Raw genomic sequence first — 27,007 nt, 5'->3', positions numbered from 1 at the left:
AGTTAATGTTGGATGGTAATAGAAAGATGGTATACTTCAAAAATGTAAGTATATAATGTAAAAGTGCTATTATACCTTAACATAGACAATCTTATAGATTTTACCACTTTGACAATTGTGATGACAATTATAACTTCCAACTGAACTGTATATTGTCACATATTGAACATAGAATATAAAACCCTGTTTTTTACCTGGCAGCTATTGTGGCAATATTCTCCATCCAGGCCATTATCTGCCCACCAAAAGTATTGCCCTGATGGTTGGCATGTGGTGGCAGCACAAGTTCAACACTCTCCACGCGAGTCTTCTGGGCAAGAACTTCTCCATTCATCCCCCTCTCTAGGCTTCTTTCTACAGTTCATATAATAGAAAACAAATTAAAACTTTAGAATTTTCTGCCTGTTCTATATTTTTATAAAGTATTTAAGGTTTTTTTCTTTGGATGTAGCGATGCCTAAAATGGAGAAAATGCTGCCAACTTAGACAATATACCAACCATAAAGGGGTACTCCGGAGGAAAAATAATCTTTTCAAATCCACTGGTGCCAGAAAGTTATACAGATTTGTAAATGACTTCTAAAGATTTTAATCCTTACAGTACTTACAGCAGCTGTATGCTCCAGAGGAAGTTGTGTAGTTCTTTTCAGTCTGACCACAGTGCTCTATGCTGCCACCTCTGTCCGTGTAAGGAACTGTCCAGAGCAGGAGGGGTTTACTATGGGAATTTTGTCCAGTTCTGGACAGTTCCTGACACCGACAGAGGTGGCAGCAGAGAGCACTGTGGTCAGACTGGAAAGAACAACTCAACTTCCTATGGTACATACAGCAGCTGATAATAACTGGAAGGATTAAATGGGCATGTTCAGTAAAACTAACTCCTTATGGTAAATAAACAATCTTTCTTATGTACATTGCTTTAAAAAAAAAAAAAAAAGACGTTTTCTATGTTTTATTTGCGTTTAAAAAAGCTCTCCCTACTTGTTTAAAGCACATTTCCCCCATCTCTTGCACAGACTTTGGGCTCTTGCTGGCCTGGCAGAAGTCATAAATCAGGAAATGCAGTCTGGAGTGCTAAGGGGTGTGTGCAGCCTTATCCAATCATAGCTCATCTCACACTGAACTACTCTGGGCTGTGTGTAGCAGAGTGAGGGAGGAAGTTCTCCCCTGTATGGCTTCAGCTGATGTCACAGCCTGCTGGGGAACGCCCCTTCCCAGTCTGTGAATCTGACTGAGACTGAGCAGAAAATACAGAGCAATATCAAGGTAGGAAACTGAAAATAATAAAAATAAAGGCAGGAGATGGTTTATCATGATGGGGGCAGTGAACTGCGAGGATTATAAAACTTAACAAGATCATGAGAGATACTCTTTAAGATTTTTAAATAGAAGTAATTTACAAATCTGTATAACTTTCTGTCACCAGTTGGTTTGTAAAAAATGTATTTTCCTCCGGAGTACCCCTTTAATAACACTGATGTATTCTTATTTGTCACAAAGACCTTTGGACCCCTTAGGACCAGGACCTGGATATGACTGCTTCTTAAGGGATTGAGAAGGGGTGGGTATGAATTCACTATCCTGTAGTCAAAAAGCTTCTTCTGCCCCACCACTTGATCACTTGTTATAGGTTGGAAAACTTCAAAATCTCAAACATTGACGCTTTAATATTTACCATCCTGTTGGGTGCTGCGGGTCAGCAGGTCTTTAATATTGTCAGTATGGACTAATCTCATACGTCGTCTTTCAGCAGCAATGCTGTGCTCCAGGTGCTCCTCTTCTGTAACTGGAGTCACGGGTTTTAGCTTCACCTGCAGACATCGAAGGAGAAGGATATTTCCATTTGTATATCTTGACCCATCTTGCACCAAGCATCATACCGCAAAGTATTATTTTTTTTATACTTCTGTATAATTGGATTATTACACTATTGGTAATGCAATTAATATTACGTTTATTATTATTATCTTACTTTTTTATTGCCTTGTGGTTGCGCAACAAAAGTTGCAAATGCCTGACAGACTTTCCATTCTTTCCCATTACACAAGTCTTCAGAGGTGACATGGATTCCAACCTAAAGAGACAATAACATGCAATGACATAGTAGTTAGGGTGCACATTCTATAAAAGCAGACCATTCAGTTGCTATTGGACCCCTGGTGAAAAAGAGAAAGGGCCCCAATATTAAGTTGGTCAAGCAAGTAAGTGGAAAAAGTTCTTGAGCCATGAAAATGGGATTGGGGAACCAGAGCCTTTTGTTACAGGTGGTGAGGCGTGTGGTGATGTCAGGCAGCTCCTGAAAGCAACCTCATTTTTACTGTGGGGACCCCAAATCTCTTTGTGTATGCTTCTGGCTGAACATACACACAGTATACTAGATACTCTACAGAAATGGTCAGGAAGGAGTTAGAGATGGGCAAACCCTTTTCGCCAATTTAAAGGATCACTCTTATTCAATATTAGCCTACTTGTATGTCGTGTTTTCTTCACTGTGCATATCAACAGTCTGTTTCCAAGTATGTCATCTATGTATTTGTTTTATTATTTTTGCATATAAGATTTAAAGTGTACCTGTCAGTAACAAAAACTTTTTATATAATGAAGAAAATTACATTATATGTATATTTGTAACATACATTGGTTAAAAAATGTGTATATTTGTATATAATGTGTATACACTGAGGACAAGCGGGGCTCCGTGCACCCAGGACAAGCGGGGCTCCGTGCACCCAGGACAAGCGGGGCTCCGTGCACCCAGGACAAGCGGGGCTCCGTGCACCCAGGACAAGCAGGGCTCCGTGCACCCAGGACAAGCAGGGCTCCGTGCACCCAGGACAAGCAGGGCTCCGTGCACCCAGGACAAGCAGGGCTCCGTGCACCCAGGACAAGCAGGGCTCCGTGCACCCAGGACAAGCAGGGCTCCGTGCACCCAGGACAAGCAGGGCTCCGTGCACCCAGGACAAGCAGGGCTCCGTGCACCCAGGACAAGCAGGGCTCCGTGCACCCAGGACAAGCAGGGCTCCGTGCACCCAGGACAAGCAGGGCTCCGTGCACCCAGGACAAGCAGGGCTCCGTGCACCCAGGACAAGCAGGGCTCCGTGCACCCAGGACAAGCAGGGCTCCGTGCACCCAGGACAAGCAGGGCTCCGTGCACCCAGGACAAGCAGGGCTCCGTGCACCCAGGACAAGCAGGGCTCCGTGCACCCAGGACAAGCAGGGCTCCGTGCACCCAGGACAAGCAGGGCTCCGTGCACCCAGGACAAGCAGGGCTCCGTGCACCCAGGACAAGCAGGGCTCCGTGCACCCAGGACAAGCAGGGCTCCGTGCACCCAGGACAAGCAGGGCTCCGTGCACCCAGGACAAGCAGGGCTCCGTGCACCCAGGACAAGCAGGGCTCCGTGCACCCAGGACAAGCAGGGCTCCGTGCACCCAGGACAAGCAGGGCTCCGTGCACCCAGGACAAGCAGGGCTCCGTGCACCCAGGACAAGCAGGGCTCCGTGCACCCAGGACAAGCAGGGCTCCGTGCACCCAGGACAAGCAGGGCTCCGTGCACCCAGGACAAGCAGGGCTCCGTGCACCCAGGACAAGCAGGGCTCCGTGCACCCAGGACAAGCAGGGCTCCGTGCACCCAGGACAAGCAGGGCTCCGTGCACCCAGGACAAGCAGGGCTCTGTGCACCCAGGACAAGCAGGGCTCTGTGCACCCAGGACAAGCAGGGCTCTGTGCACCCAGGACAAGCAGGGCTCTGTGCACCCAGGACAAGCAGGGCTCTGTGCACCCAGGACAAGCAGGGCTCTGTGCACCCAGGACAAGCAGGGCTCTGTGCACCCAGGACAAGCAGGGCTCTGTGCACCCAGGACAAGCAGGGCTCTGTGCACCCAGGACAAGCAGGGCTCTGTACACCCAGGACAAGCAGGGCTCTGTACACCCAGGACAAGCAGGGCTCTGTACACCCAGGACAAGCAGGGCTCTGTACACCCAGGACAAGCAGGGCTCTGTACACCCAGGACAAGCAGGGCTCTGTACACCCAGGACAAGCAGGGCTCTGTACACCCAGGACAAGCAGGGCTCTGTACACCCAGGACAAGCAGGGCTCTGTACACCGAGGACAAGCAGGGCTCTGTACACCGAGGACAAGCAGGGCTCTGTACACCGAGGACAAGCAGGGCTCTGTACACCGAGGACAAGCAGGGCTCTGTGCAGTGAGGCTCTGTCACATGCAGGATGATTGACAAGCCATGAGTCTGCACAGATCCCTGCTTGTCCTGACCTCACTTCCTGTATTTGGACTCCTCATAGACACACACATGCAATAGCTGCAGGGATAGCTTTTATTCACCCAAAAATATACATATTTTTTAACCATTGTATATTACAAATATACATATAATGGTATTATCTACATTATATAAAAGGTTTTTGATAACAACAGGTACACTTTAACAAACGCCTATAACATAAGGGAATGTAAATACTGTTTGTGTCTTAGTCAGAGGCAAATTTTCCATTAGGAAAACAAAAAGGGCCTTGCCTGGGGTGGCTACTCCTCCGGGTCAGTATGATAGATTAGATTTCAATATTTTTATACATATAATGTAGCTTTAATTGTTCTTGTATGGGTGGTATTTTGTAATATACATGTATTATAAAAGGATGTAGGACATGTATGATGTTGGGCACCATTTTGGTGTAAGATAATCCAATACTAAGATGCTTAACAGGGTTATCCACCCCAAAAAACGTATCCCTGATAAAAGATAAGCATCTGATTACAGGGGTCCGATCACTGGGGCCCCCACACAATCTTAAAAACAAGGCCCTGGCCCTGCGAGCTGCATGGGCTGCTTACCACTCTATGCATTATCAATGGAAACGCCATAGATACCCAGGTACAGCATTGGGTTTCTCCAGCGCTCCCATAGACAGTGCATTGACCATGTGCCATCTGCGGCTCCATGCAGCTTGGAGAGCCAAGGCCTCATTCTGGAGATCATGGGGATCCCTGTGCATAGGGGATATATTTTTATGAATAAATAACCCCTCCTGAACCTCATATTGTCATTGTCAGTTGTCATCACAGTTAATACAAACCTCCATACTGGAATTAAAGGCCCGGTTCACCTTTGTCTTTAAATTCACAACTTGTCCAACACTGGAAAACAAAGATAAAGTAGTATTAAAGGAAAAGAATAACTTGTGTGCATGTGGCAGTCTGAGTCTGTGTACAATTTTACATGCGGTGGCCCGGTACAGGAGTTGCACCCCTTTATCCTTGCTGCCCTGTCAACCAGCCTCCATACATTGACCATTGGGCCCCACCTTCACCTGTTCCTTTGTATATCTGCTTCTATGTGTTATGCCTTTAAAGGGGTACTCCTCTGGAAAACATTTTCTTTTAAATTAACTGGTGTCAGAAAGTTAAACAGATTTGTAAATTACTTCTATTAAAAAAATCTTAATCCTTCCAGTACTTATCAGATGTTGTATACTACAGAGGAAGTTCTTTCTGCTGACACCTCTGTCCATGTCAGCAACTGTCCAGAGCAGGATAGGTTTTCTATGGGGATTTGCTCCTACTCTGGAAAGTTTCTAAAATGGACAGAGGTGTCAGCAGAGAGCACTGTGGTCAGACAGAAAGGAAATTCAAAAAGAAAAGAACATCCTCTGGAGCATACAGAAGCTGATAAGTACTGGAAGGATTTTTTTCAATAGTAATTTACAAATCTATTTAACTTTCTGGCACCAGTTCATTTAAAAGAAAAGGTTTTCCAAATGAGTACCCTTTTAAGACCTGTTGTCATGTGACTGTAACCCAGTGAGGTACCAGTGACCATGTGACCTAAGGGTGACCTATGGGACCCCACCAGAGTCTCCCCCCATATAAGCCCTGGGTGAAGCCTCCTCACTCTTTTCCTCTTTAAGTCTTTGTTGAGTTGCAGTAAGGTCAAGTCCTAGGTGTGTGTCTGGAGTCCTAAAGAGGCCTAAAGTCTACCACGCAGCCACGGATCCTAAAGTCCAGTACCCCACAGATCAAGTCAAAGCCTGGCAAGCTACAGAAGGAGCAAAGTCAGTCATAGTCTGCCATAGTCCAGTCAGTCCAAGTCAATCTGTCTTCAGTCAGCTTGGCTCGGCAGCAAATTGTCCAAGTCTATATAAGTCCCAGCAAGCCCTGTTGTCTCTGAAGTCACTGGTCCCCTCCTTACGCCTAGCCAAGCTGTATAGACTGTTACATCTATCCGACTCAGTAAAGCTGCCGTTGTTCCGTAACTTGGCATCGGAGTCATTATTTGCCCCCCTGCCTAGCCCAGGACCCAGCAGTATTCCTTCAGGTGGTGTAGAGGATAAACAGCGCCCTGGCATCACGAATACAAGGGGTTAATGCCATCTGCCCCTAGGGTAATTCCATCTGCCCTCATCACACCCTCACCACATACACATCCATTGTCCATCTTAGGGTATGTTCACACTGCGGAATGTCAGTGTGGAATTCTGCCGGAATATTCCGCACCGACATTGATCTGCAGCAGAGTCCCATTGATTTCAATGGGATTCTACTGCACTGTGCACACGGTGAAAATCTGCAGAAAGAATAGACTTGTTTCGTCGGATTCTGCTCGGAAATGCATTGTCATATATTAGACGAGTTTCCGAGTGGTCCTTGTGCCCGCCGGATAGTGAAAATGTGAAAATCCAGACCACAGAGGTAAATTTCATGCATAGCTTATACACACTTAAAGTGAACCTGCCATGTTGAATATACAATCCAAGCTGTTAGAGCTCATTCTGGGATAGGTAGTCAAGAGGGCGGTCCTACTCTATCACTGAGTAGGACTGCCCACATGACTACTTAGCCAAGAATGAACAGAGATTTACATGATAAAAGTGTGGTCTCCCAGGACCGTATCCTATCCGGTACCTTTTGTTGTGGGTCCCCATAGCCAGAGTCCCTAGGACGTCAGGTCCCAATTGTCTAGTTCACCCCTAGTCACCTCTCATACCTATAGTACTTATCCTTTAGCCATTTAGGATTTGTATGTGTAAGATTGTATAAATGTAAATAAATAGTTAATTACCTGCCCATAGCGTAGCAGGACCTGCGGGTCACGTGGTCAGGTGAACTCTATGGTATTTCTGCTTGAGGACCTTTGGAGGTCCTTGTGACGTAGTCAATCCCATCACACGGTGTAACAGTGAGTGACGGATGTTCGGACCAATCATATTAGCCCTGCCCCCTGCCCATATAAGGGCGCGGTGGCCATGTTCTCGCTCTCTTGTTCCTGTGCAAGCAAGCAAGAAGCATCTGCGCTGCTGAGATCAGTGAGTCTAGGCCTGAACCTTGTGGCGACGGCCGATAACTTCTAAATTCTGAGTGTATCAATCCCCACGCACTCTGCAGGATCACCGGACCTTATCTATGCCCTAAATCCAGACGAATCTGCAATAATTACCCTAAATTCCGAGACTTTAAAGGGGTTATCCAGGGAAAAACTTTTTTTATATATCAACTGGCTCCAGAAAGTTAAACAGATTTGTAAATTACTTCTATTAAAAAATCTTAATCCTTTCAGTACTTATGAGCTTCTGAAGTTAAGGTTGTTCTTTTCTGTCTAAATCCTCTCTGATGACACCTGTCTCGGGAAACGCCCAGTTTAGAAGCAAATCCCCATAGCAAACCTCTTCTAAACTGGGCGTTTCCCGAGACAGGTGTCATCAGAGAGCATTTAGACAGAAAAGAACAACCTTAACTTCAGAAGCTCATAAGTACTGAAAGGATTAAGATTTTTTAATAGAAGTAATTTACAAATCTGTTTAACTTTCTGGAGCCAGTTGATATATATAAAAAAGTTTTTTTCCTGGAATACCCCTTTAATCTATTTCAAGGTCTGCAACAATTGTCAGTCATTGAGCTATATAAAGACTGTATTCCTGAAACTGTCATTGATCATTGGATGTACCGCAAGCACTTAAAGGGGTACTCCGGTGAAAACCTTTTTTCTTTTAAATCAACTGGTGGCAGAAAGTTAAACATATTAGTAAATTACTTCTATTAAAAAATCTTAATCCTTCCAGTACTTATTAGCTGCTGAATGCTACAGAGGAAATTCCTTTCTTTTTGGAACACTGATGACATCACGAGCACAGTGCTCTCTGCTGTCATTTCTGTCCATTTTATCAACCATGCATAGCAGATGCATAGCAGATGTATACTAAGGGCAGCATGGTGGCTCAGTGGTTAGCATTGCTGCCTTGCAGTGCTGGGACTTGGGTTCAAATCCCAATAAGGACAACAATAAATGAAGTGTTATTATTATTATAATAACGTCAGCAGAGAGAACTGTGGTCGTGATGTCATCAGAGAGCATTCCAAAAAGAAAAGAATTTCCTCTGTAGTATTCAGCAGCTAATAAGTACAGGAAGGATTAAGATTTTTTTAATAGAATTAATTTACAAATATGTTTAACTTTCTGCCACCAGTTGATTTAAAAGAAAAAAGGTTTTCACCGGAGTACCCCTTTAAGTAAAGTTACCCAAGTTCAAGTTCAAGTACCTTGTGGACCTTCAGTCATTTTATTACATGCACCTGTTGTTTCTGGGAAGGGCGTCGATAGGGCGGAGAATTACCTCAGCATACTAGCCCTCAGCCTGGCGTCACGAACTATAGGGTTAACATTAACCCCTTATCTACTAAGACATCCCAACTACCATACACCCCCCAAGGCATACAACAAAAGAAGTTATGCTGGACCTTTTCCCACAAATTATATATCAGTCTTCTCAGCTCCCCCGCTCTATGACATGATGATAGTTTTTCTGGAGTTAATCTTTCATAGTGACTCACGGCCCTAATGCTCAAAGATTTTAAGAAGCATTTGAAACAGGACTTAAGCTCTTTGGCATTGTCTTTCTCAGATAGATCAGGATTTTTCTATTTTTCTATATTTTTCTATTACCACAGCTTGCTAGGGTTCACTAGACCGAAGCTTCCCAACCAAAGCTGACCGAAGCTGCCTCCAGCTGTTGCAAAACTACAACTCCCAGCATGCCCTGACAGCCTTCAGCTGTCCGGGCATGCTGGGAGTTGTAGTTTCAGAACAGCTGGAGGAACACTGGTTGGGAAAGACCATACTAATGTGAGGTAAAAAAAAAAAAAAACATAAAACATTGAAAGCTCAGTACCTAATTGTATGTTCAAAATAGATGTCGTCCATGGAGGCTGTGACACACGGGCAGCCTGCGTGCCTCTCGGCTGTAGAGGAATAGGAAGAAGAAGAGTTATCTTAATAAAAGCTATTAAATTTTGGAGTTATTGCAGATATTCTTTAATAATCTACACAACGCAGGCTGATATTCTGTAACACATGATATACTGATTTACACATTGCCACTTACTGCAGGGTCAATGTTATGGGGGCATTCTGACTGTGAAGCCACATCTTCATGGACCCCCTGAATGTAAAGCCACATCTTCATGGACCCCTGAATGTAAAGCCACATCTTCATGGACCCCCTGACTGTAAAGCCACATCTTCATGGACCCCCTGACTGTGAAGCCACATCTTCATGGACCCCCTGACTGTGAAGCCACATCTTCATAGACCCCCTGACTGTGAATCCACATCTTCATGGACCCCCTGACTGTGAATCCACATCTTCATGGACCCCCTGACTGTAAAGCCACATCTTCATGGACCCCCTGACTGTAAAGCCACATCTTCATGGACCCCCTGAATGTAAAGCCACATCTTCATGGATCCCCTGACTGTAAAGCCACATCTTCATAGACCCCTGAATGTAAAGCCACATCTTCATGGATCCCCTGACTGTGAATCCACATCTTCATGGACCCCCTGACTGTAAAGCCACATCTTCATAGACCCCTGAATGTAAAGCCACATCTTCATGGACCCCCTGACTGTGCAGGCACATCTTCATGGACCCCCTGACTGTGCAGGCACATCTTCATGGACCCCCTGACTTTCACAGACTATGAGGACAATCTGGCTGCCATCATGTTGAGAACATGGCTGTCACTATGGGGGCAGGGATGTAGCTATGGGGGGCAGAGGTACCAATTCCACCTGAGCCCTGGTGCCTGCAGGGGTCCAAAAGCCCATCTGCTCCATAAAACTGCACCAATATTATAAATGCCCCTTGGTAACTGGGAAATATAGTGGAGATAAAAAGGAGACAGAATGGTGTTTATATTGCCATTATCCTTGGTTTATAGAAGGGGGTGGGGGGAGTGGTGAACAGTGGGTTAGGAGCACTTGCTCACCTGGTAGTGTTGCGCGGCAAGCACAACACTGTTAATCACTTTTGGATTTAGTAATCCTAATTCTGGGTGGCATCTTTCCATCGGTATCGTTCGGCATCGGTGCAGATAGAGGTAGGGGGCCTTATTACAGCTTTTGCATTGGGGCCTAGGATCCTCAAATTAGGCCTTTGCTGACTATCACTTACTATAAGGGCACTCTGACTGGTACAGGGTCACTACTATGGGGTCATATTATAAGGTATTTGTTATGTGAATTATTGCTATCATTAATGGACCCCATTGATAAAAAAATATTACACACATATAACAAAGCCCCTCGTTCCCACCTGACAAGCAGGCCGCAGTGTCTATCCATTTCAGCAGCTGTCCGGTGCTGAGTTGACCACGGTGGTTGGCGTGACATGGGAGCACCATCTGACTCATACGCACCTCAGTGGGGTTTCGAACCTCGTCATTGCTACTCGCCATGGTACGGATGGGACAGCTGTGACCTGAAAAATAGTTATTTGTTTAATATTACAATACATTTGTTTACATGCCCCAAACGTATTAAATGGTCGCATGGCATGTAGAAAATATGGTGCCACTTTGTTTGACTCCACCTCTGCAACGTTTTAACCCGTTGCGCCAAAATGTGTACATTTTTTTAAAGGCTATCCACAGCCGGTTTTGTATGCCAGGTCTAGGCTGGTGTAGATTTTGTACAAATTGAGGTGTGGTGAGGGTGTGATGAGGGCAGATGGAATTACCCTAGGGGCAGATGGCATTAAAGGGGTATTCCGGGCAAAAACATCTTATCCCCTATTGAAAGGATAGGGGATAAGATGTCTGATCGTGGGGGGCCTGCCGCTGGGACCCCCCGCTATCTCCCTGCAGCAGCCCGCATTCTATGCGTAGCTACGTCTGCAATTTTGGAACCCGCCGGGCTTCCGAGACGGGGACATGACGCCACGCCATGCCCCCTCCATTCATTTCTATGGGAGGGGGCGTAACGTCCGCAACGCCCCCCTCCCATAGACATGAATGGAGGGGGTGTGGCGTGGCGTGATGTCACGTCCCCGTCTCGGAAGCTCGGCGGTTTCCGAAACTGCAGACGCAGCTACGCATAGAATGCGGGCTGCTACGCGGGCGATCAGACATCTTATCCCCTATCCTTTCGATAGGGGATAAGATGTTTTTGCCCGGAATACCCCTTTAACCCCTTGTGTTCGTGATGCCAGGGCACAGTTTATCCTCTACACCCCCTGAAGGACTACCGCTGGATCCTGGGCTAGGCACGGGGGCAAAATAATGACTCCGACGCAAAGTTACGGAACAACGGCAGCTTTACTGAGTCAGACAGATGTAACAGTCTATACAGCTTGGCTAGGTCCACAGAGGTGACCAGTGACCTCAGAGACCTCAGGGCTTATTGGGACTTTTGGTGGACTGGGACAATTTGGTGCAGAGCCACGCTGACTGAAGACAGATTGACTTGGACTGACTTGACTAAGGCAGATTATGACTGACTTAACCCCTTCTGTAGCTTACCAGGCTTTGATTGACCTGTGGGGTACTGGACTTTAGGTCTCCAGACACAGGACTTGACCTTACTGCAACTCAGCTAAGCAGGAAGAGTGTGAGCAGAGGCTCCACCCAGGGCTTATATGGGGAGACTCTGAGGGGTCCCACAGGTCACATGTCACTGGTAGCTTCCTGGGTTACAATCACTTGACAACAGGCCTTAAAAAGCATAACACATTTTATATGCAATACAATATACTATACAACACAGGCATTTAGGAATATACATAGGGTACAGGTGCATGGGGGGGGGGGGGGGGCAGGGGTCACTGTATGGAGGCTGCTTGACAGGGTAGCAAGGGTAAAGGGGTGCAACTCCTCTACTGGGCCACCAAAGAGGGTTTTACACACATAATAAACTCATGACCACTGCAAAAAAATTTACCAGACTATGGCAGAGCTACACAATTATAGAAAAAGCATTGAAAGCAAAATTGTATTGTATAGATAACTTAGATGCATAGTGCATCTTTTTGTGTTATGTTTCCTGGGTTATGATACTGAGTCTATAATTTTGCACAATGCTTTTTTTCTTTTTACCACTGTGTATTTGCACCTTTGTAAACTCCTGCGAGCCCCAGTGTGAACAGGACCAACAACAAGTCAACATTATACAAATAGTCAATATCAACTAAATAATACGGCGATAACGCAACAATATTGTACCTGGTTAACTAACAAACCGCTACTCTGCCCAAGTTATTAGCTTAAGACACAACATACCGATTATATATATATATATATATATATATATATATATATATATATAGCTACGTATAGTAATAAGAAATACAACCACACAAAGTAGCTGGTTATATACAGGAGTATATAGAGGGGGGAGACATAGAGGATACACACAGCTGAGAGGAGTTACATAACACACAAGTTATATAAGAGTGTGAAGGGCTGGACAGACACAGGGAAGAGGTAGTGAGAGGGTTAATGGTAGTAAAATAGATCTTTGTAAAGTATATGGTATAAAAGGAGACGTACTATGACATGAGCCAGTGTCCCTCCACCTGCTGCCTGTCCCCACACGAAGGCATAGTATGTGTCCCTCCCCGCACTCCTCCCCGCCAAGACTTCCTCAATCCAGCAACACAGGCGTGGAGCAAGCCTTAAACTGGCAGAGCCGGCAGTCATTGAAAGGCAACGCCTCTGTATGTTCCCTGCGTTAGGGTATGTTCACACTGAGGAATTGGAGAGGAATTTCCACGAGTAATTCTGATCGCTTTTTCCTCTCCAAATCATCCAGCAGTGAAATCCCCCATAGAGCTGTGCAGAATTTCTGCCCCTCAGTTCACACTGAGGAATTTCTTCAAGCAGAATTCTGACGATGAAGTCTGTTCCGCTTGAAGAACGAACATGTTCTTTCTTTCAGGCGGAATCAGCGTCGTTCTCTCAGCGTCGTTCTCCCATAAACGATTCCTGTGCTACGTTTCTAGCAGTTACAACATCTCTACTGCAATTTCTACTTTACGCAAAGATTTTATCACTATTGTATTTTATCATAGATGCATCACAAGGACGTGTTCACACCTTCAGGTTTCTAAATGCACCGTTCAAATCCTAAACTTTCCGCATTCCTCAGAAATATAAGATCAGTCTTATAATTTGCGCAATTCTGTGATGGGACTTGAATTTTGGTGGAATTATGTCCTCTAAGAACATAGAAATTCCACCGTGATTCCGCAATTCAGCTTTGGCTAACAAAATTTCTGCGGAATTGTGGAAATGCTGCAGTATAAACCTTGTAGCTGTATACCCTGAAGCGTTGTTCACACAGCTTAAAATTAAGCAGCATGTTTTATTTTACACGCACACTTTCAGCCATAATCCGCATAAATGGGGCCACAATCTTTTTCTTTTTTGGGCCAAAAATATGAGAAAATAAAAATAAAAATAAATGCCAGTACATTTTACATGTAGCCTAAGGCTGAGTTCACACCAACCATAATACAGACACAGGGGGAGATTTATCAAAACCTGTGTAGAGGAAGAGCGGTGCAGTTGCCCATAGCAACCAATCAGATCGCTTCTTTCATTTTTCACAGGCCTTAAAAAATGAAAGTAGTGAGCTGATTGGTTGCTATGGGCAACTGCACCACTCTTCCTCTGCACAGGTTTTGATAAATCTCCCCCATATTTATTTTAACATCTGTATTTTCGCTACCGGTCTGATGACCCGAACTGAGAGGTGTCACTTAGGACCTAGGACTTGTGGTCGTAATACTGTGGTAAAAATATATTCGTATTAGGCTGGTGTGAACGCAGCCTTAGCCTTTTCCTATATACGTGGTCTTCATTTAAGATCCGATCCTTGATTTGAATTTAAAAAAAAACTTTATCGAAAAACCTAAACGTAAGAACAAATCCTAAGGGTACATTCAGACGAGTGGATTTTTGCAGCGTTTTTTGTTGTGGATCCGCCGCTGAAGGACCCTCTGTATTCTGCCTTTACATGTGCCTGCTCGGAGCGGCAATATGCCGCTACGAGCAGACACACTGCGATGTGCGAGTCGCAGCGCGCATGCGCAGTATACTTGCATGCACGGCGACTTGCACATCGTTTCAGTGTGTCTGCACGCAGCGGCGTATTGCCGCTCCGAGCAGGCACATGTAAAGCCAGCATCTAGAGGTCCTTCAGCGGCGGATCTGCAGCGTAAAATCCGCTCGTGTGAACGTATCCTTAAGGGTGTGTTCACCCGTATAGTATCCTGCGCATATATGCGCAGGATTTGAAGCTGCAGATTTTATGCTGCAGAGTTTAATGTAAACTAGAATCTAGTTTACATACCACTCTGCAGCGTAAAATCTGCAGCTTCAAATCCTGCACATTCAATCTGCTCAGGATACTGTACGTGTGAATACACCCTAAGAGGTCATGGCTTCTTGACGAGGCTAGAATGAGTTACTTATGATGCCTGGAGCTTTAATAAAGAGGTAACTTCACGTATGGAAACACTTCTAGTGAGCGACTGAGCGTCGCATGGTAGTTGTAGTTTTGCAGGCGTTGCCGCTTTAAATTGTGTCGTGCATGTGAAAGGCCGACTTTGCTAGAGAAGGAGGGAATTCTGGCAGGAGAGCTCTTCGCTGCAGTGATTTGGCTCAGTGATGTGTCAGGTGGACCTGCCGAGGACAACAAGTCCCTACAAAGTTGCGGTTCATTGTTTGTAGGTTGCAGCAGCTTGTCATTGTGCTTGAGGTTACTGAAGGGCAGAATGTAGCATTCACTATAGCAGTGTTTCCCAAGCAGTTTGCCTCCAGCTGTTGCAAAACTACAACTCCCAGCATGCCCGGACAGCCAAAGGGCAGAATGTAGTATTCACTATAGCAGTGTTTCCCAACCAGTGTGGTTGCAAAACTACAATTCCCAGCATGCCCGGACAGCCTTTGGCTGTCCGGGCATGCTGGGAGTTGTAGTTTTGCAACCACACTGGTTGGGAAACACTCCCCTTGATTGGACTGGTCACTGTGAAATAGTTTTCATCTATTGTTGTATTTTATTATTGTTTTGTCTATTCACTTGCTGTTGTTATGTTGCAACTGTGCAGCCATATTTTAGATACAACAACAAATAAAAAGACAATGGCAAAACTCATGAAAAGACATCACAAGGCTCAAAAATACGCTTGCACTTACAAGCAAATTGAGGCTAAAAGTTTAAGCATCTTTTATAGCTTTTTTATTGATCTATTTTTAATATTTTATTTATGTATGATTTAAGCACATTTTTGCTTTTTTAGAGGTTATTAGTTTTTTTGAGCACATAACAGATGTTTTATGCAGATCAGGTCTTTGTAGCAGCCTGATCCAAAAAACTATTATGGGCATTAAAAAAGAAATAAAGTGGCATACTTATTTTTGACATACTAAAGCAGTTTTATAAATTTTTTACAAATTTTTTTTTGGTCCGTATGTGTTTTTGAATTAATTTTTTTTGCACCAAAGTTGCAATAAAAAAATGCATCTTTAGGGTGCATTCACACGGGCGTATTTGTCAGCGGATCCGCTGACAAAGGCCCCTAAAGTGCTGCCCTCTTTGTGCCTGCTAATAGCGGCAATCCGCCACTACCAGCAGACACACTGGGAAGTGCGAGTCGCAGTGTTTCCGCACATCGCGGCCGCTCCCCCGGCTCCCGGTTCACACTACGGAATTCTCGCGGAACTCCGCGAGGCGAATTCCGCTGTGTGAACTTAACATTAGTGTAAATGGGTCGCCGCGAGACCCGTTCACACTGCGGAATTTCTGCAGCGGACAATTCCGCCGCTGAAATTGTTCCGCGCAAAAAAAAAGAACATGTTCATTCTTTGCGCGGATTCCGCGAGCACTGCATAGCCGTCAATGGTGACGGCTCAGTGCCCCGCGGCCCTAGCACCGAAGAAGCTGTGGCGGCCGCCAGGCGGAATCCCCGCTCGCGGAATTCAGCCGCGAGAATTCCGTAGTGTGAACGAGGCCCTACACAGAGAGCGGCCGCGATGTGTGCGAGTACACTGCAGGGTAACTTGCACATCGCAGTGTGTCTGCTGGTAGCGGCGGATTGCCGCTATTAGCAGGCACAAAGAGGGCAGCACTTTAGGGGCCTTTGTCAGCGGATCCGCAGCTGCGGATCCGCTGACAAATACGCCCACCTGAATGCACCCTTAGGGTGAGTTCACACCTGCGTATTTTCTGCTGCAGATCTACTTCTTTAGATTTTGCATCCCATTCAAGTCAATGGGCAATAAAATCTGCAGAAGCAGATCTGCAGCAGAAAATATGCTCGTGTGAACGTACCCTAAAAAACCCACAACCCTTAAACCGTGCACCTTGGAGAAAGTCATGCCCCCTTTACTGATGTCCCACCCCTGTCTCAGGCTTGGTTCATACTGCTTTTTAGCAGTTAGTCAGAGGCTTCCGTCACAATTCCACCAAAAACGGAATGCTGAGGTATGCGGTAATGGAGGGCAGCAGATGTCATTAATTTCAGTGGCCTGAATGGAGTCGCCTAGGGACTGGACAATGCAGCAGACCGCACTTTTGAGTCCACTTAAAATAACGTGCACCTCCCGAACAGAGTGACTAGGTGACTAAAATAAATAACTGCTGCTTTTTTTTTTTGTGAGGGGACCCCTGCGATCTCTGTCGCAGCACCCCAGTCATACGGTGCACGGAGCGAACTGAGCTGTCAGTTGTGTACTAGCCATCACGCCCCCTCCGATATACAAGAATAGAGGGGGGGGGGGTGGCCTCACGATCATGGGAGCCACAGGCTTCCTTTGGATAGGGGATAACATGAATAGGGGTGGGGTACCCCTTTAAACTGCTTTAACTCCTTAAGGACACAGAGCGCACCTGTACACCCTGGGCCCGGTCCCCTTTTATGGAGCTGAGCATGGCATTCAACAGTGTATGCAATCCAAGGATTGCATGTAATAGTCCCCTAAGGGGACTAAAAAATTGTGTAAAATAAGTAAACAAAAAACAGTTCATAAAAGTGAATTAACCCCTTCCCTAATAAAAGTTTGAATCACCCCCCTTATCCCATTAAAAAATAATAATAAAAAATATGTAAACAAAAATAAACAAGCATATGTGGTATCGCCACATACGAAAATGTTCGAACTATAAAAACATAACATTAAATAAACCGTATACATAAGACCAAAATTTCGTATTTGTGGTCACTTTGCATACCATAAAAACATTTATAAAAAGCAATCAAAACAAAAATGTTACCAATAAAAATATAGGGGGGAAATGTGTTCTGGACAAGCAGAGAGACACCTAGTGGCAGCTTTTTTAAACACAAATAAAACATAGAAAACTTCTTTTTTTTTTTAACAAAGTACATTAGAAAGATTTTTTATGTTTTATGTTTTGCAATAGCAAAAATTTGTTTTAATGATAGTGCCCATTTAAGGGGTTAAGTGCAGCACGAATCCCAAAATAGCAGATATAATGGAGTCTTTATTTATATGCAGGTTTTGTCATTTTCGTTACTCCGGTGGTCGCAAATATCTGTAAAAACCTCACAAAATTAAAGGGGTATTCCAGGAAAAACTTTTCTTAGATCAACTGGCTACAGAAAGGTAAACAGATTTGTAAATTACTTCTATTAAAAAATCTTAATACTTCCAATAATTATCAGCTGCTGAAGTTGAGTTGTTCTTTTATGTCTAAGTGCTCTCTAATGACACGTGTCTCGGGAGCTGTCCAAAGTAGAAGCAAATTCCCATAGCAAACCAATTCTGCTCTGTGCAGTTCCTATAGGAATATGCTTCTACTCTGGACAGCTCCCGAGACACGTGTCATCAGAGAGCACTTAGACAGAAAAGAAAAATTCAAATTCAGCAGCTCATAAGTACTGAAAGGATTAAGATTTTTTAATAGAAGTAATTTACAAATCTGTTTAACTTTCTGGAGCCAGTTGATATATATATATAAAAAAAAGTTTTTTCCTGGATAACCCCTTTAAATGTAAATACTCCATCACTAGTCACTGACCTATACATAGCTCTGAGTTTACCGTAGGGCAGAATTTAGCATTCATTGCAGGCTTGTCCCTCGAAAACTCAGACAGTCAGCTGACCACATGGCATCAGTGAGATAATACTCTGGACCATGAGGATGTGAACATAAAAAAGCAGAAGAGGTCTGTGCTGAACTTACAGTAAATTCAATTCGTCACGAACTTCTCGGCTCGGCAGTTGATGACTTTTCCTGCATAAATTAGTGCAGCTTTCAGGTGCTCCGGTGGGTGGAAAAGGTGGATACAGTCCTAGGAGACTCTTTCCTAGGACTGTATCCACCTTTTCCAGCCCACCGGAGCACCTGAAGGCTGAACGAATTTACGCAGGATAAGTCATCAACTGCCGAGCCGAGAAGTTTGTGACGAATCGAATTTACTGTAAGTTCGCTCATCTCTAGTCACAGTTTATAGACATGGCCGAAGATAGGAGATTACTAAAGAATGAGAGAGCGGGCCAGGTGAAGACAGACCTGAGAACCACTGCTCACGGGGGGCCATATTAGGCTAAGTCAGTATTTCCCAACCAGAGTGCCTCCAGCTGTTGCAAAACTACTACTTCCAGCATGCCCAGACAGCCTGCCTCTCTCCAGTGCAATGTATCCCAACCAGTGTGCCTCCAGCTGTTGCAAAACTACAACTTCCAGCATGCCCGGACAGCCTTTGGCTGTCCGGGCATGCTGGGAGTTGTAGTTTTGCAACAGCTGGAGCAACTCTACCACAGCTACACTGCAATACCAAATGGAGACCACGGACAATAGTGGTGCTCTTTCTGGAAAAAAAAAACAAATGCTTCTTTTGGATGATACCAAAAGCCCTCTTTAGGTTTTTAGATATTAGAGGGCTCATGCACACGGCCATAATATGGCTCCACATGACCTCGGAGTTGTAGTTTTGAAACAGCTGGAGGCACACTGTTTGGAAAACACTGACCTAAAGGGTCTGTTCGTATGGGGAGGGCATACTGCAGATTTTCTGTCTGGATTATGCGGACTATAAATCCTCAAAAGATTACAGTACCAGCAGAGTGGACAAGATTGTAACTTAGGAACAGAAATCCAAAATGTAATGTATTGCTGCAGATTTTCAGATATTTCTTCCGCAGTGACAAACACAGCAAAATTCACTTGATCTGATGCAGATTTGGTACAAAATCCACAGCACCTCCATTCTGTGTAGTACAAATCTCTGCTCCGCCTGTCACTCCAGATCAGTGTTTCCCAACCAGTGTGCCTCCAGCGGTTGCAAAACTACAACTCCCAGCATGCCTAGACAGCCATTGTCTGTCTGGGCATGCTGGGAGTTGTAGTTTTTCAACAGATGGGTATACCCTAGTTGGGAAACACTGGTGTATGATGATGTGTCAGCTCTGGCTGTCCACTGCTACCTTAAAGGGTTACTCCGGTGGAAAACATTATTTATTTATTTTTTTATCAACTGGTGCCAGAAAGTTAAACAGATTTGTAAATTACTTCTATTAAAAAATATTTGTCCTTCCAGTACATATTAGCGGGTGTATGCTATAAAGGAAATTCTTTTCTTTTTGAATTTCTTTTTTGTCTTGTCCACAGTGCTCTCTGCTGACACCTCTGTCCGTGTCAGGAACTGTCCAGAGCAGGAGAAAATCCCCATAGCAAACATATGATGCTCTGGACAGTTCCTGACACGGACAGAGGTGTCAGCAGAGACAAGACACAAAAGAAATTCAAAAAAGAAAATAATTTCCTCTGTAGCATACAGCTGCTAAAAAGTACTGGAAGGGTAAAGATTTTTTTTAATAGAAGTAATTTACAAATCTGTTTAACTTTCTGGCACCAGTTCATTAAAAAAAAAAAAAAAAAAAATAAAATAAATAAATAAATAAATACTTTCCTCCGGAGTAGGATACAGTAAAAAGGACTAGGTCTATAGTAGTTGTTTTGGTTATTTTAAAAATTAAACATAATTTTAGGGAGTCGGCCTCAACTTTTTAAGACATCTGTAGTGTTAATGTTTCCAAGGATAGTCCATAGGTGTGCCTGCAAATATTTGCACTATATTTGCTAAATATTTAATTTGGCAGATTTATCAGGTGTAGACATAGCAGCTTGTCGCAGGAATTATAGATAAACATACTGTATAGTATATTATTAGCACACCCTAGTGGTGCAGATGGGTTACTGCATATTACAGGCTGTCTCATCATTGTATACACAATTCCTGTATCGTGATAAAGAGATACTAGGGAGGGCAAATGCCACACAGTGCTCTCTGCTGACACCTCTGTCCATGTCAGGAACTGTCCAGAGCAGGAGAGGTTTGCTATGGGGCTTTGCTGCTACTCTAGACAGTTCCTGACACAGACAGAGGTGACAATTATTTTAAATCAACTGGTGCCAGAAAGTTGAACAGATTTATAAATTACTTCTATTTAAAAACCTTAACCCTTCTATTACTTATCAGCTGCTGTATGTTCCATAGGAAGTTGAATTTCTTTCTGGAATTCTTTCCATTCTGACCACAGCACTCTCTGCTGACACCCCTGTCCATGTCAGGAACTGTCCAGAGCAGGATAGGTTTGCTATGGATATTTGCTTGTACTCTGGACAGTTCCTGACACAGACAGAGGTGTCAGCAGAGAGCACTGTGGACAGACAGAAAAGAATTCCAGAAAGAAATACAACTTCCTCTGGAGCATACAGCAGCTGAAAAGTACTGGAAGGGTTAAGCTTTTTAAACAGAAGTAATTTACAAATCTGTTTAACTTTCTGGCACCAGTTGACTTTAAAGAAAAAATTGTTTTCCACCAGAGTGCCCCTTTAGCTGAGCACATAATGGTAGTTCCTAAAAGGTTGTAATGTTAGAATTTTCATCTTTTACCAGTAGGATCTGTTTATTTAGAGTCACTTTCCTCCTTCCCCAAAAAAACATAGGGTTTCCGAAACCTCCCTCATTGCATGTGTAATGTCTTAAAATTTGCAAAAGTTTTATTACCTCTAACATAATGGGGAAAAGTTTCGTGCATACAAAAAAAAAATGTTTTTTGTCCTTTTGTATTTCAGTGGGTGGGGCTTAGCAGAAGGGGTATCCTCCTGCAACCCAACACATCTACTCTCATTTATGGCAGACATTGGCATAGGTTGTAGTAGAAATCAATGCCAGGTGTGATTTCAATTTGGATAGCCACAGATGCGTAAAAGTTAATGATAACACCCAGCACCCCCCCACCCACACCACCACTACCACAACCACCACCACCACAACCACCACCACACACATACAATTTGTCCATTTGCCATAGCTTACCTATGGCTGTCCGGGCATGCTGGGAGTTGTAGTTTTGCAACAGCTGGAGGTTGCCTCGGTTAGGAAACAGTGTCATACACAACACACAGCGCCATACATTGTGAGCTGCAGTAACACAGCATGACCACTAGACAATGTATAGTGCTTTCTGCTTCTGGCTCCATCCACTGTGCATGGGGGCACATCAGCTCTGGCAAAACTGATCAGCAGGGATCTTGGTTGTCAGACCCCTTACCAATCTAATATTCAGGCCCTATCCTAAGGGTAGGTCATGAATAAAAGAGCCCTGGAAACAACCTGTGTATAGTGTCAAAAAGTATAATAAAACAACTTTGTAAGCTGTGACAGAGCTACCTCCCCTCCTGTCTGCTCAAGACCAGGCCATTGATGTGAAGAAGGGAGGCTCATATTACTGTTCATTCAATTTTTAGGCAGCAGGAATCCTTTCTCAGATAAGACAGCAAGGAGCCGTGTTCTGACATAAGACAGCAAACTACCGTGACCGAGAAAGGCTTGCTGACTGAAACTACTGTGACCAAAAAAGGCTTACTGCTGCATTAAAATCTTATGAGCAGTAATATGAACTCCCCCTCTTCACATCAGTGGTCTTGTCCTGAGCAGACAGGAGGGGAGAGCAAGGACAGGAGCTCTGTGTGATGTGGTATCACAACTACAAGGGAGAGGGCACAGTTGATATGGAGAGATCTGTGCACTATGGCTAATAACATTATATATTAGTAAGTTGCTTTATTATACTTTTTGATACTATATACAGGTTGTTTCTTTCGCTGGACAATAAGAGCCCTACTCCTCCTAATATATTTAAGGCATCTAACTCCATTATAAAATTCAGACTAAAAACAGCGTATGAAACACCCATTTTAGTAAATTCTTTACCCAATTCTTTTCTCTCCCTCCATTGTCTGCCTGTTCACGCCTCATTGACCACATGCATATAAAATATCATGTAATGCACGCAACCACCTCAAGATGGCAGCATGTCCTTTTCCTTTCAAATCAAGAGGGCAAAATATATATATTTTTTAAATGTTGTATTCCTTAACAATGACAAAAGAACCAATATAGTGTTCAACTTCAATATTTTCCCCCAGCAGCCCTGATGTAGGGAGAAGACGCTTTACTGGTTTACCGCACAAATGTGGTGTAAATTCCTTCTAAAATAGTAACAAAATGACAATAAGAACGATAAAGTGATCAAGCTTTTTATGTTTCTAGACCAGTGTTTTTCAACCGGGGTGCCGCCTGCTATTGCAAAACTACAACTCCCAGCATGCCCGGACAGCCTTCGGCTGTCCGGGCATGCTGGGAGTTGTAGTTTTGCAACAGCTGGAGGCACCCTGGTTGGGAAACACTGTTCTGAAGGATATAAATATATGTTGCACAATTGTCACTAGCCACTTCCATGCGGATAGGTCATGGAAGTGACAAGTAATGACATCTTGGAGATCAAGACTATTCCCCCCCATTCTCCTCCCCCATGGTTCGTCCCTACGTGTCTGCGGAGTCTCTGCAATCCAAAGCGATCATTACGTTTAATGGGATAATTTTTTTGTCTATTTTCAATGTAAATCAATTTCACCTACACAACAGATCCTTTCCCGGTCCCATTCATTAACCGGATAAGGTTGTCCAGATGCTAAAATATTCCCACCGTTAGATGACCGTCTGGCTAGGTTTCCATAAATTTATTTTTAATTTTTTTTTTTGCAATAACGCCCTAAAAAAACGCGACACAGTAGCACAATTCATTTGTTGTTGGGAAAAAAAATGCAGCAGCTAGTTGATAGCTGAAGGGCAATAGGAACTGATGAAACGTCAAACCCACTTGCCATTTTTTCACTCATCTGTGGCGTTTTTCGGCAGTTTTGGGTCCAGTCACAGTGTAGCATGTTGAAATTATGGCAGGGTTTTTTTTTTGTTTTTTAATAACATTTGGGCATTTCTCTCCCTAAGGCTATGTTTACACGGCAGAATTTCCGAGCGGAATTCAGTGGGAAAATTCCGCTGCAGCAGAGTCCAATTGATTTCAATGGGATTCTGCTGCACTGTGTACATGGTGAAATTTCGGCGGAAATATTTCTGCCGCGGAAATTCCAATTCCGGCAAGAGCAGAAAGAATAGACATGTCTAATTCTTTCTGTAGATTCCGCTTGGAAATGCATTGCCGTCCATGAGACGGCGCATTTGCGAGCGGTCATAGGGCCCACCGGATTGTGCAAATCTGCAGAATGTCCGCCGGTGTTTTCCGGGCAAACATTTCGCACATTTTTAGTCACGTGATCATACATTTAGAAGTCTATGGGAGCAAAAAAAAATTTAAAAAGTCGCATAAAAAAGTCATGTGGGTTTTCCATTGGCATTTTTTTCATTTTTTTTTTTTTTTTCACCATTTGTTTCTACAAATCTTTGAGTCACATGATTAAAGGAGATATCCAGTGCTGAAAAACTTATCCCCTATCCTAAGGATAGGGGATAAGTTACAGATCGCGGGAGGGGGGGGGTGGGTCTGACCGCTGGGGCCCCCTACGATTTCCTGTACGGGCCCCGGCAGCCCGCGGGAAGGGGGCGTGTTGACCACCGCACGAAGCAGTGGCTGGCACGCCATCTCAATACAACTCTATGGCAGAGCCGGGGCGCTGCTTTCGGCAATCTCCGGCTCTGCCATAGCGATGTATTGAGGGGGCGTGTCGGCCGCCGCTTCATGCGGTGGTCGACACCCGCTACCTGGCCATAGAGCTGGGGCCCCGTACAGGAGATCGCTGGGGGCCCCAGCGGTCAGACCCCCCACTATCTGAAACTTATCCCCTATCCTTAGGATAGGGGATATGTTTTTCAGCACTGGACTACCCCTTTAAAGCATCACATGACCATAGCAACCAATCAGATTGCTTCTTTCATTTAGAGGCCTTTTTAAAAATGAAAGAAGCAATCTGATAGGTTGCTATGGGCAACTGCCCCACTCTTCCTCTGTACAGGTTTTAATAAATCTCTCACACTGTTTTTGAAAAAACTGTAACAAAAACTGCATCTTGGGAGAGCAAAATAAGTGGAAACCCAGCCTCCCATTCTTAAAATATCTATGAAGACACATTGAAAAACTATTATCAAAGGCAGGAGTATCTGCTCCTTTATACTGAGCAGCAAAGCATACACTGTATGCCTCGCTGCTCAGTTAAAGGGGTATTCCAGGATCTTTTTTTATTTGACTATGCTACAGGGCTGTAAAGTTAGTGTAGTTCATAATATAGTGTCTGTACCTGTGTGTGACGGTTTCCTCACAATTCTTCTGTGATTTTCACCCCAATATTTATTTTTAACAGCATATAAAATGACTGTTGTCTCGGATTTTTCCCAGGCTGCAATGTGGGCGAGACCTGTCTCACTAGTCAGCTGATGACAGGGAGCCTGTCTGCTTCAATGGGTGGAGCGATCGCTTGGTGGGAAAGAGATCAATCTGCAACTAATGCAACAGCTGTAGGCTCCCTGATTGAAAACCACAGGTCTTTTGTTTCAATGGGTGGGTGGCGGATGTGTGGGAGGGAGGAAAATGGAATTGTGGGATTTGTAGTCAAAAAAAGAAAAGTCAAACAGGAAATACAAGTTCACAAAAAGCTAGCCACAGTGTTATGGTAATCTCACAACATAGCCATTTAGCCCCAAGACAAGCGCAGATCCTTCCTAAGCATGTCCATTACTGTCTGCCAGGTATGTACTAAAATCACCTTATGGAGGATAACCTCTTTAAAGTTTGCTGTGCTGGGCACACAGCTCCTGTCCCAGTGATTGTGTACACCCACTTGAGGTAAGCAGTGTTTTTGTAGGTATCATCGCTTACCCACTACAATTACTGGGTCTGCACACAAATGTTAACTGAGCAGCGAGGCATACAGTGCATGCTTTGTCACTCACTGTAAAGGAACAGGGATGCCTGTCTTTGACAGGAGTCCCTGCTCTTGTACATACATTTTGTGGTGCTTTAAACCAGAAGTATAGGGTGCCACAGAAAGGAGGTACAGGCTCAGGGGCTCCTGTCAAATGCAGAATTACCTGCCCCTGTACACTCAGTTGCCCAGAGGTAGGCGGCAATGCTGCATGCACTCCCAGCGAAAGTGTATAGCAGAAAAAAAAAAAAATCAGCCATTGAATCTAAATTGAATCCAATGGCAAATCGATCCGAAACTAATTTCAGGAGAGACGCTCATCTCTATTTCTGACTTGCTAGGAAGGCTTAGTTTAGTCTTTAGCCCTAGGGGCTCAAAGTTTGAGCCCCTAGAGCTGAAGACTAAACTAAGCCTTCCTAGCAAGTCAGAAATAGAGATGAGCGTCTCTCCTGACATAGCAAGGGGAAGATTTATCAAAACCTGGGCAGAGAAAAAGTTTCCCAGTTGCCCATAGCAACCAATCAGATCGCTTCTTTCACTTTAACCCCTTCCCGACCTATGACATACCTGTACGTCATGGGTGGCAAGGTGTTCCCGACCCATGACATACAGGTACGTCATGGATATTACTGCCGCTACTCGCGGCACCCCGCAGCGCCCGGAAAGATGGTGGCTATCACTGATAGCCAGCCATCTTACCGTGCGACCACGGGGGGTTTCGTCCCCCACCCCCCCCAGCGATCGCTGCTATCAGCTGGTCAAATCTGACTAGCTGATAGCAGTGTTCCGCTATGAGAATACTTAGCAGCGCGGTGTGTGAGTCCCGATCACAGGGATCGGGACACACACCGCTCTGCTAAGTGTCCCTGTCCCGTCCCCCGGCGTCACTTACCGGTCGGAGCGGTGTCCCGAGCGGTCCCGGCGTCCTCCGTCCGGTCCCGGCGTCCTCCGTGCGGTCCTGGCTGCGCTGCGTCCCGGAGGTGAGTTTCCGGCAGCAGTGCAGCATCTTCATTGGCAGCAGTGAGATCGCCGTAAAGCGATCTCACTGCTGCCTCTGAGAGTTTCAAAACTGCAACTCCCAGCATGCCCAGACAGCCTTTGGCTTTCTGGGCATGCTGGGAGTTGTAGTTTTGCAACATCTGGAGGCCCACAGTTTGGAGACCACTGTATAATGGTCTCCAATCTGTGCTCTTCCAGATGTTGCAAAACTACAAATCTCAGCATGCTCAGTCTGTCCAGGCATGCTGGGAGTTGTAGTTCTCTAACATCTGGAAGAGCACAGATTGGAGACCATTATACAGTGGTCTCCAAACTGTGGACCTCCAGATGTTGCAAAACTACAACTCCCAGCATGCCCAGACTGCCCAGGCATGCTGGAAGTTGTAGTTCAGCAACATCTGATCCTTCAGATATTGCCGAACTACAACTTCCAGCATGCCTTGGCAGTCTGGGCATGCTGGGAGTTGTAGTT

The 27,007-nt window shown here is 44.7% G+C and overlaps 1 protein-coding gene across 3 annotated transcripts in view; it reads right to left on the bottom strand.

Annotated features, from left to right (window-relative positions):
• Positions 1–27,007, bottom strand: part of ACOT11 (acyl-CoA thioesterase 11) — a 57,350-nt gene that overhangs the window by 21,746 nt on the left and 8,597 nt on the right. Inside the window, exons 1-7 of one of the 3 annotated variants that reach the window (XM_056532179.1) lie at positions 12,834–12,932; positions 10,604–10,768; positions 9,179–9,248; positions 5,093–5,153; positions 1,973–2,074; positions 1,676–1,811; positions 195–354 (exon numbers count right to left, since the gene is read on the bottom strand). In XM_056532179.1, coding sequence (XP_056388154.1) covers positions 195–354; positions 1,676–1,811; positions 1,973–2,074; positions 5,093–5,153; positions 9,179–9,248; positions 10,604–10,745 — 671 coding nt within the window. In that variant the 5' untranslated portion in view covers positions 10,746–10,768; positions 12,834–12,932. Of the gene's footprint in view, positions 1–194; positions 355–1,675; positions 1,812–1,972; positions 2,075–5,092; positions 5,154–9,178; positions 9,249–10,603; positions 10,769–12,833; positions 12,933–27,007 lie in introns of those variants that run through there. The other 2 variants (XM_056532181.1, XM_056532180.1) reach the window with 2 other exon arrangements.

The sequence above is a fragment of the Hyla sarda genome, chromosome 7, assembly GCF_029499605.1.
Source record: "Hyla sarda isolate aHylSar1 chromosome 7, aHylSar1.hap1, whole genome shotgun sequence".
Lineage (NCBI taxonomy): Eukaryota > Metazoa > Chordata > Amphibia > Anura > Hylidae > Hyla > Hyla sarda.
This window is presented reverse-complemented; position numbering and strand designations above follow the sequence as displayed.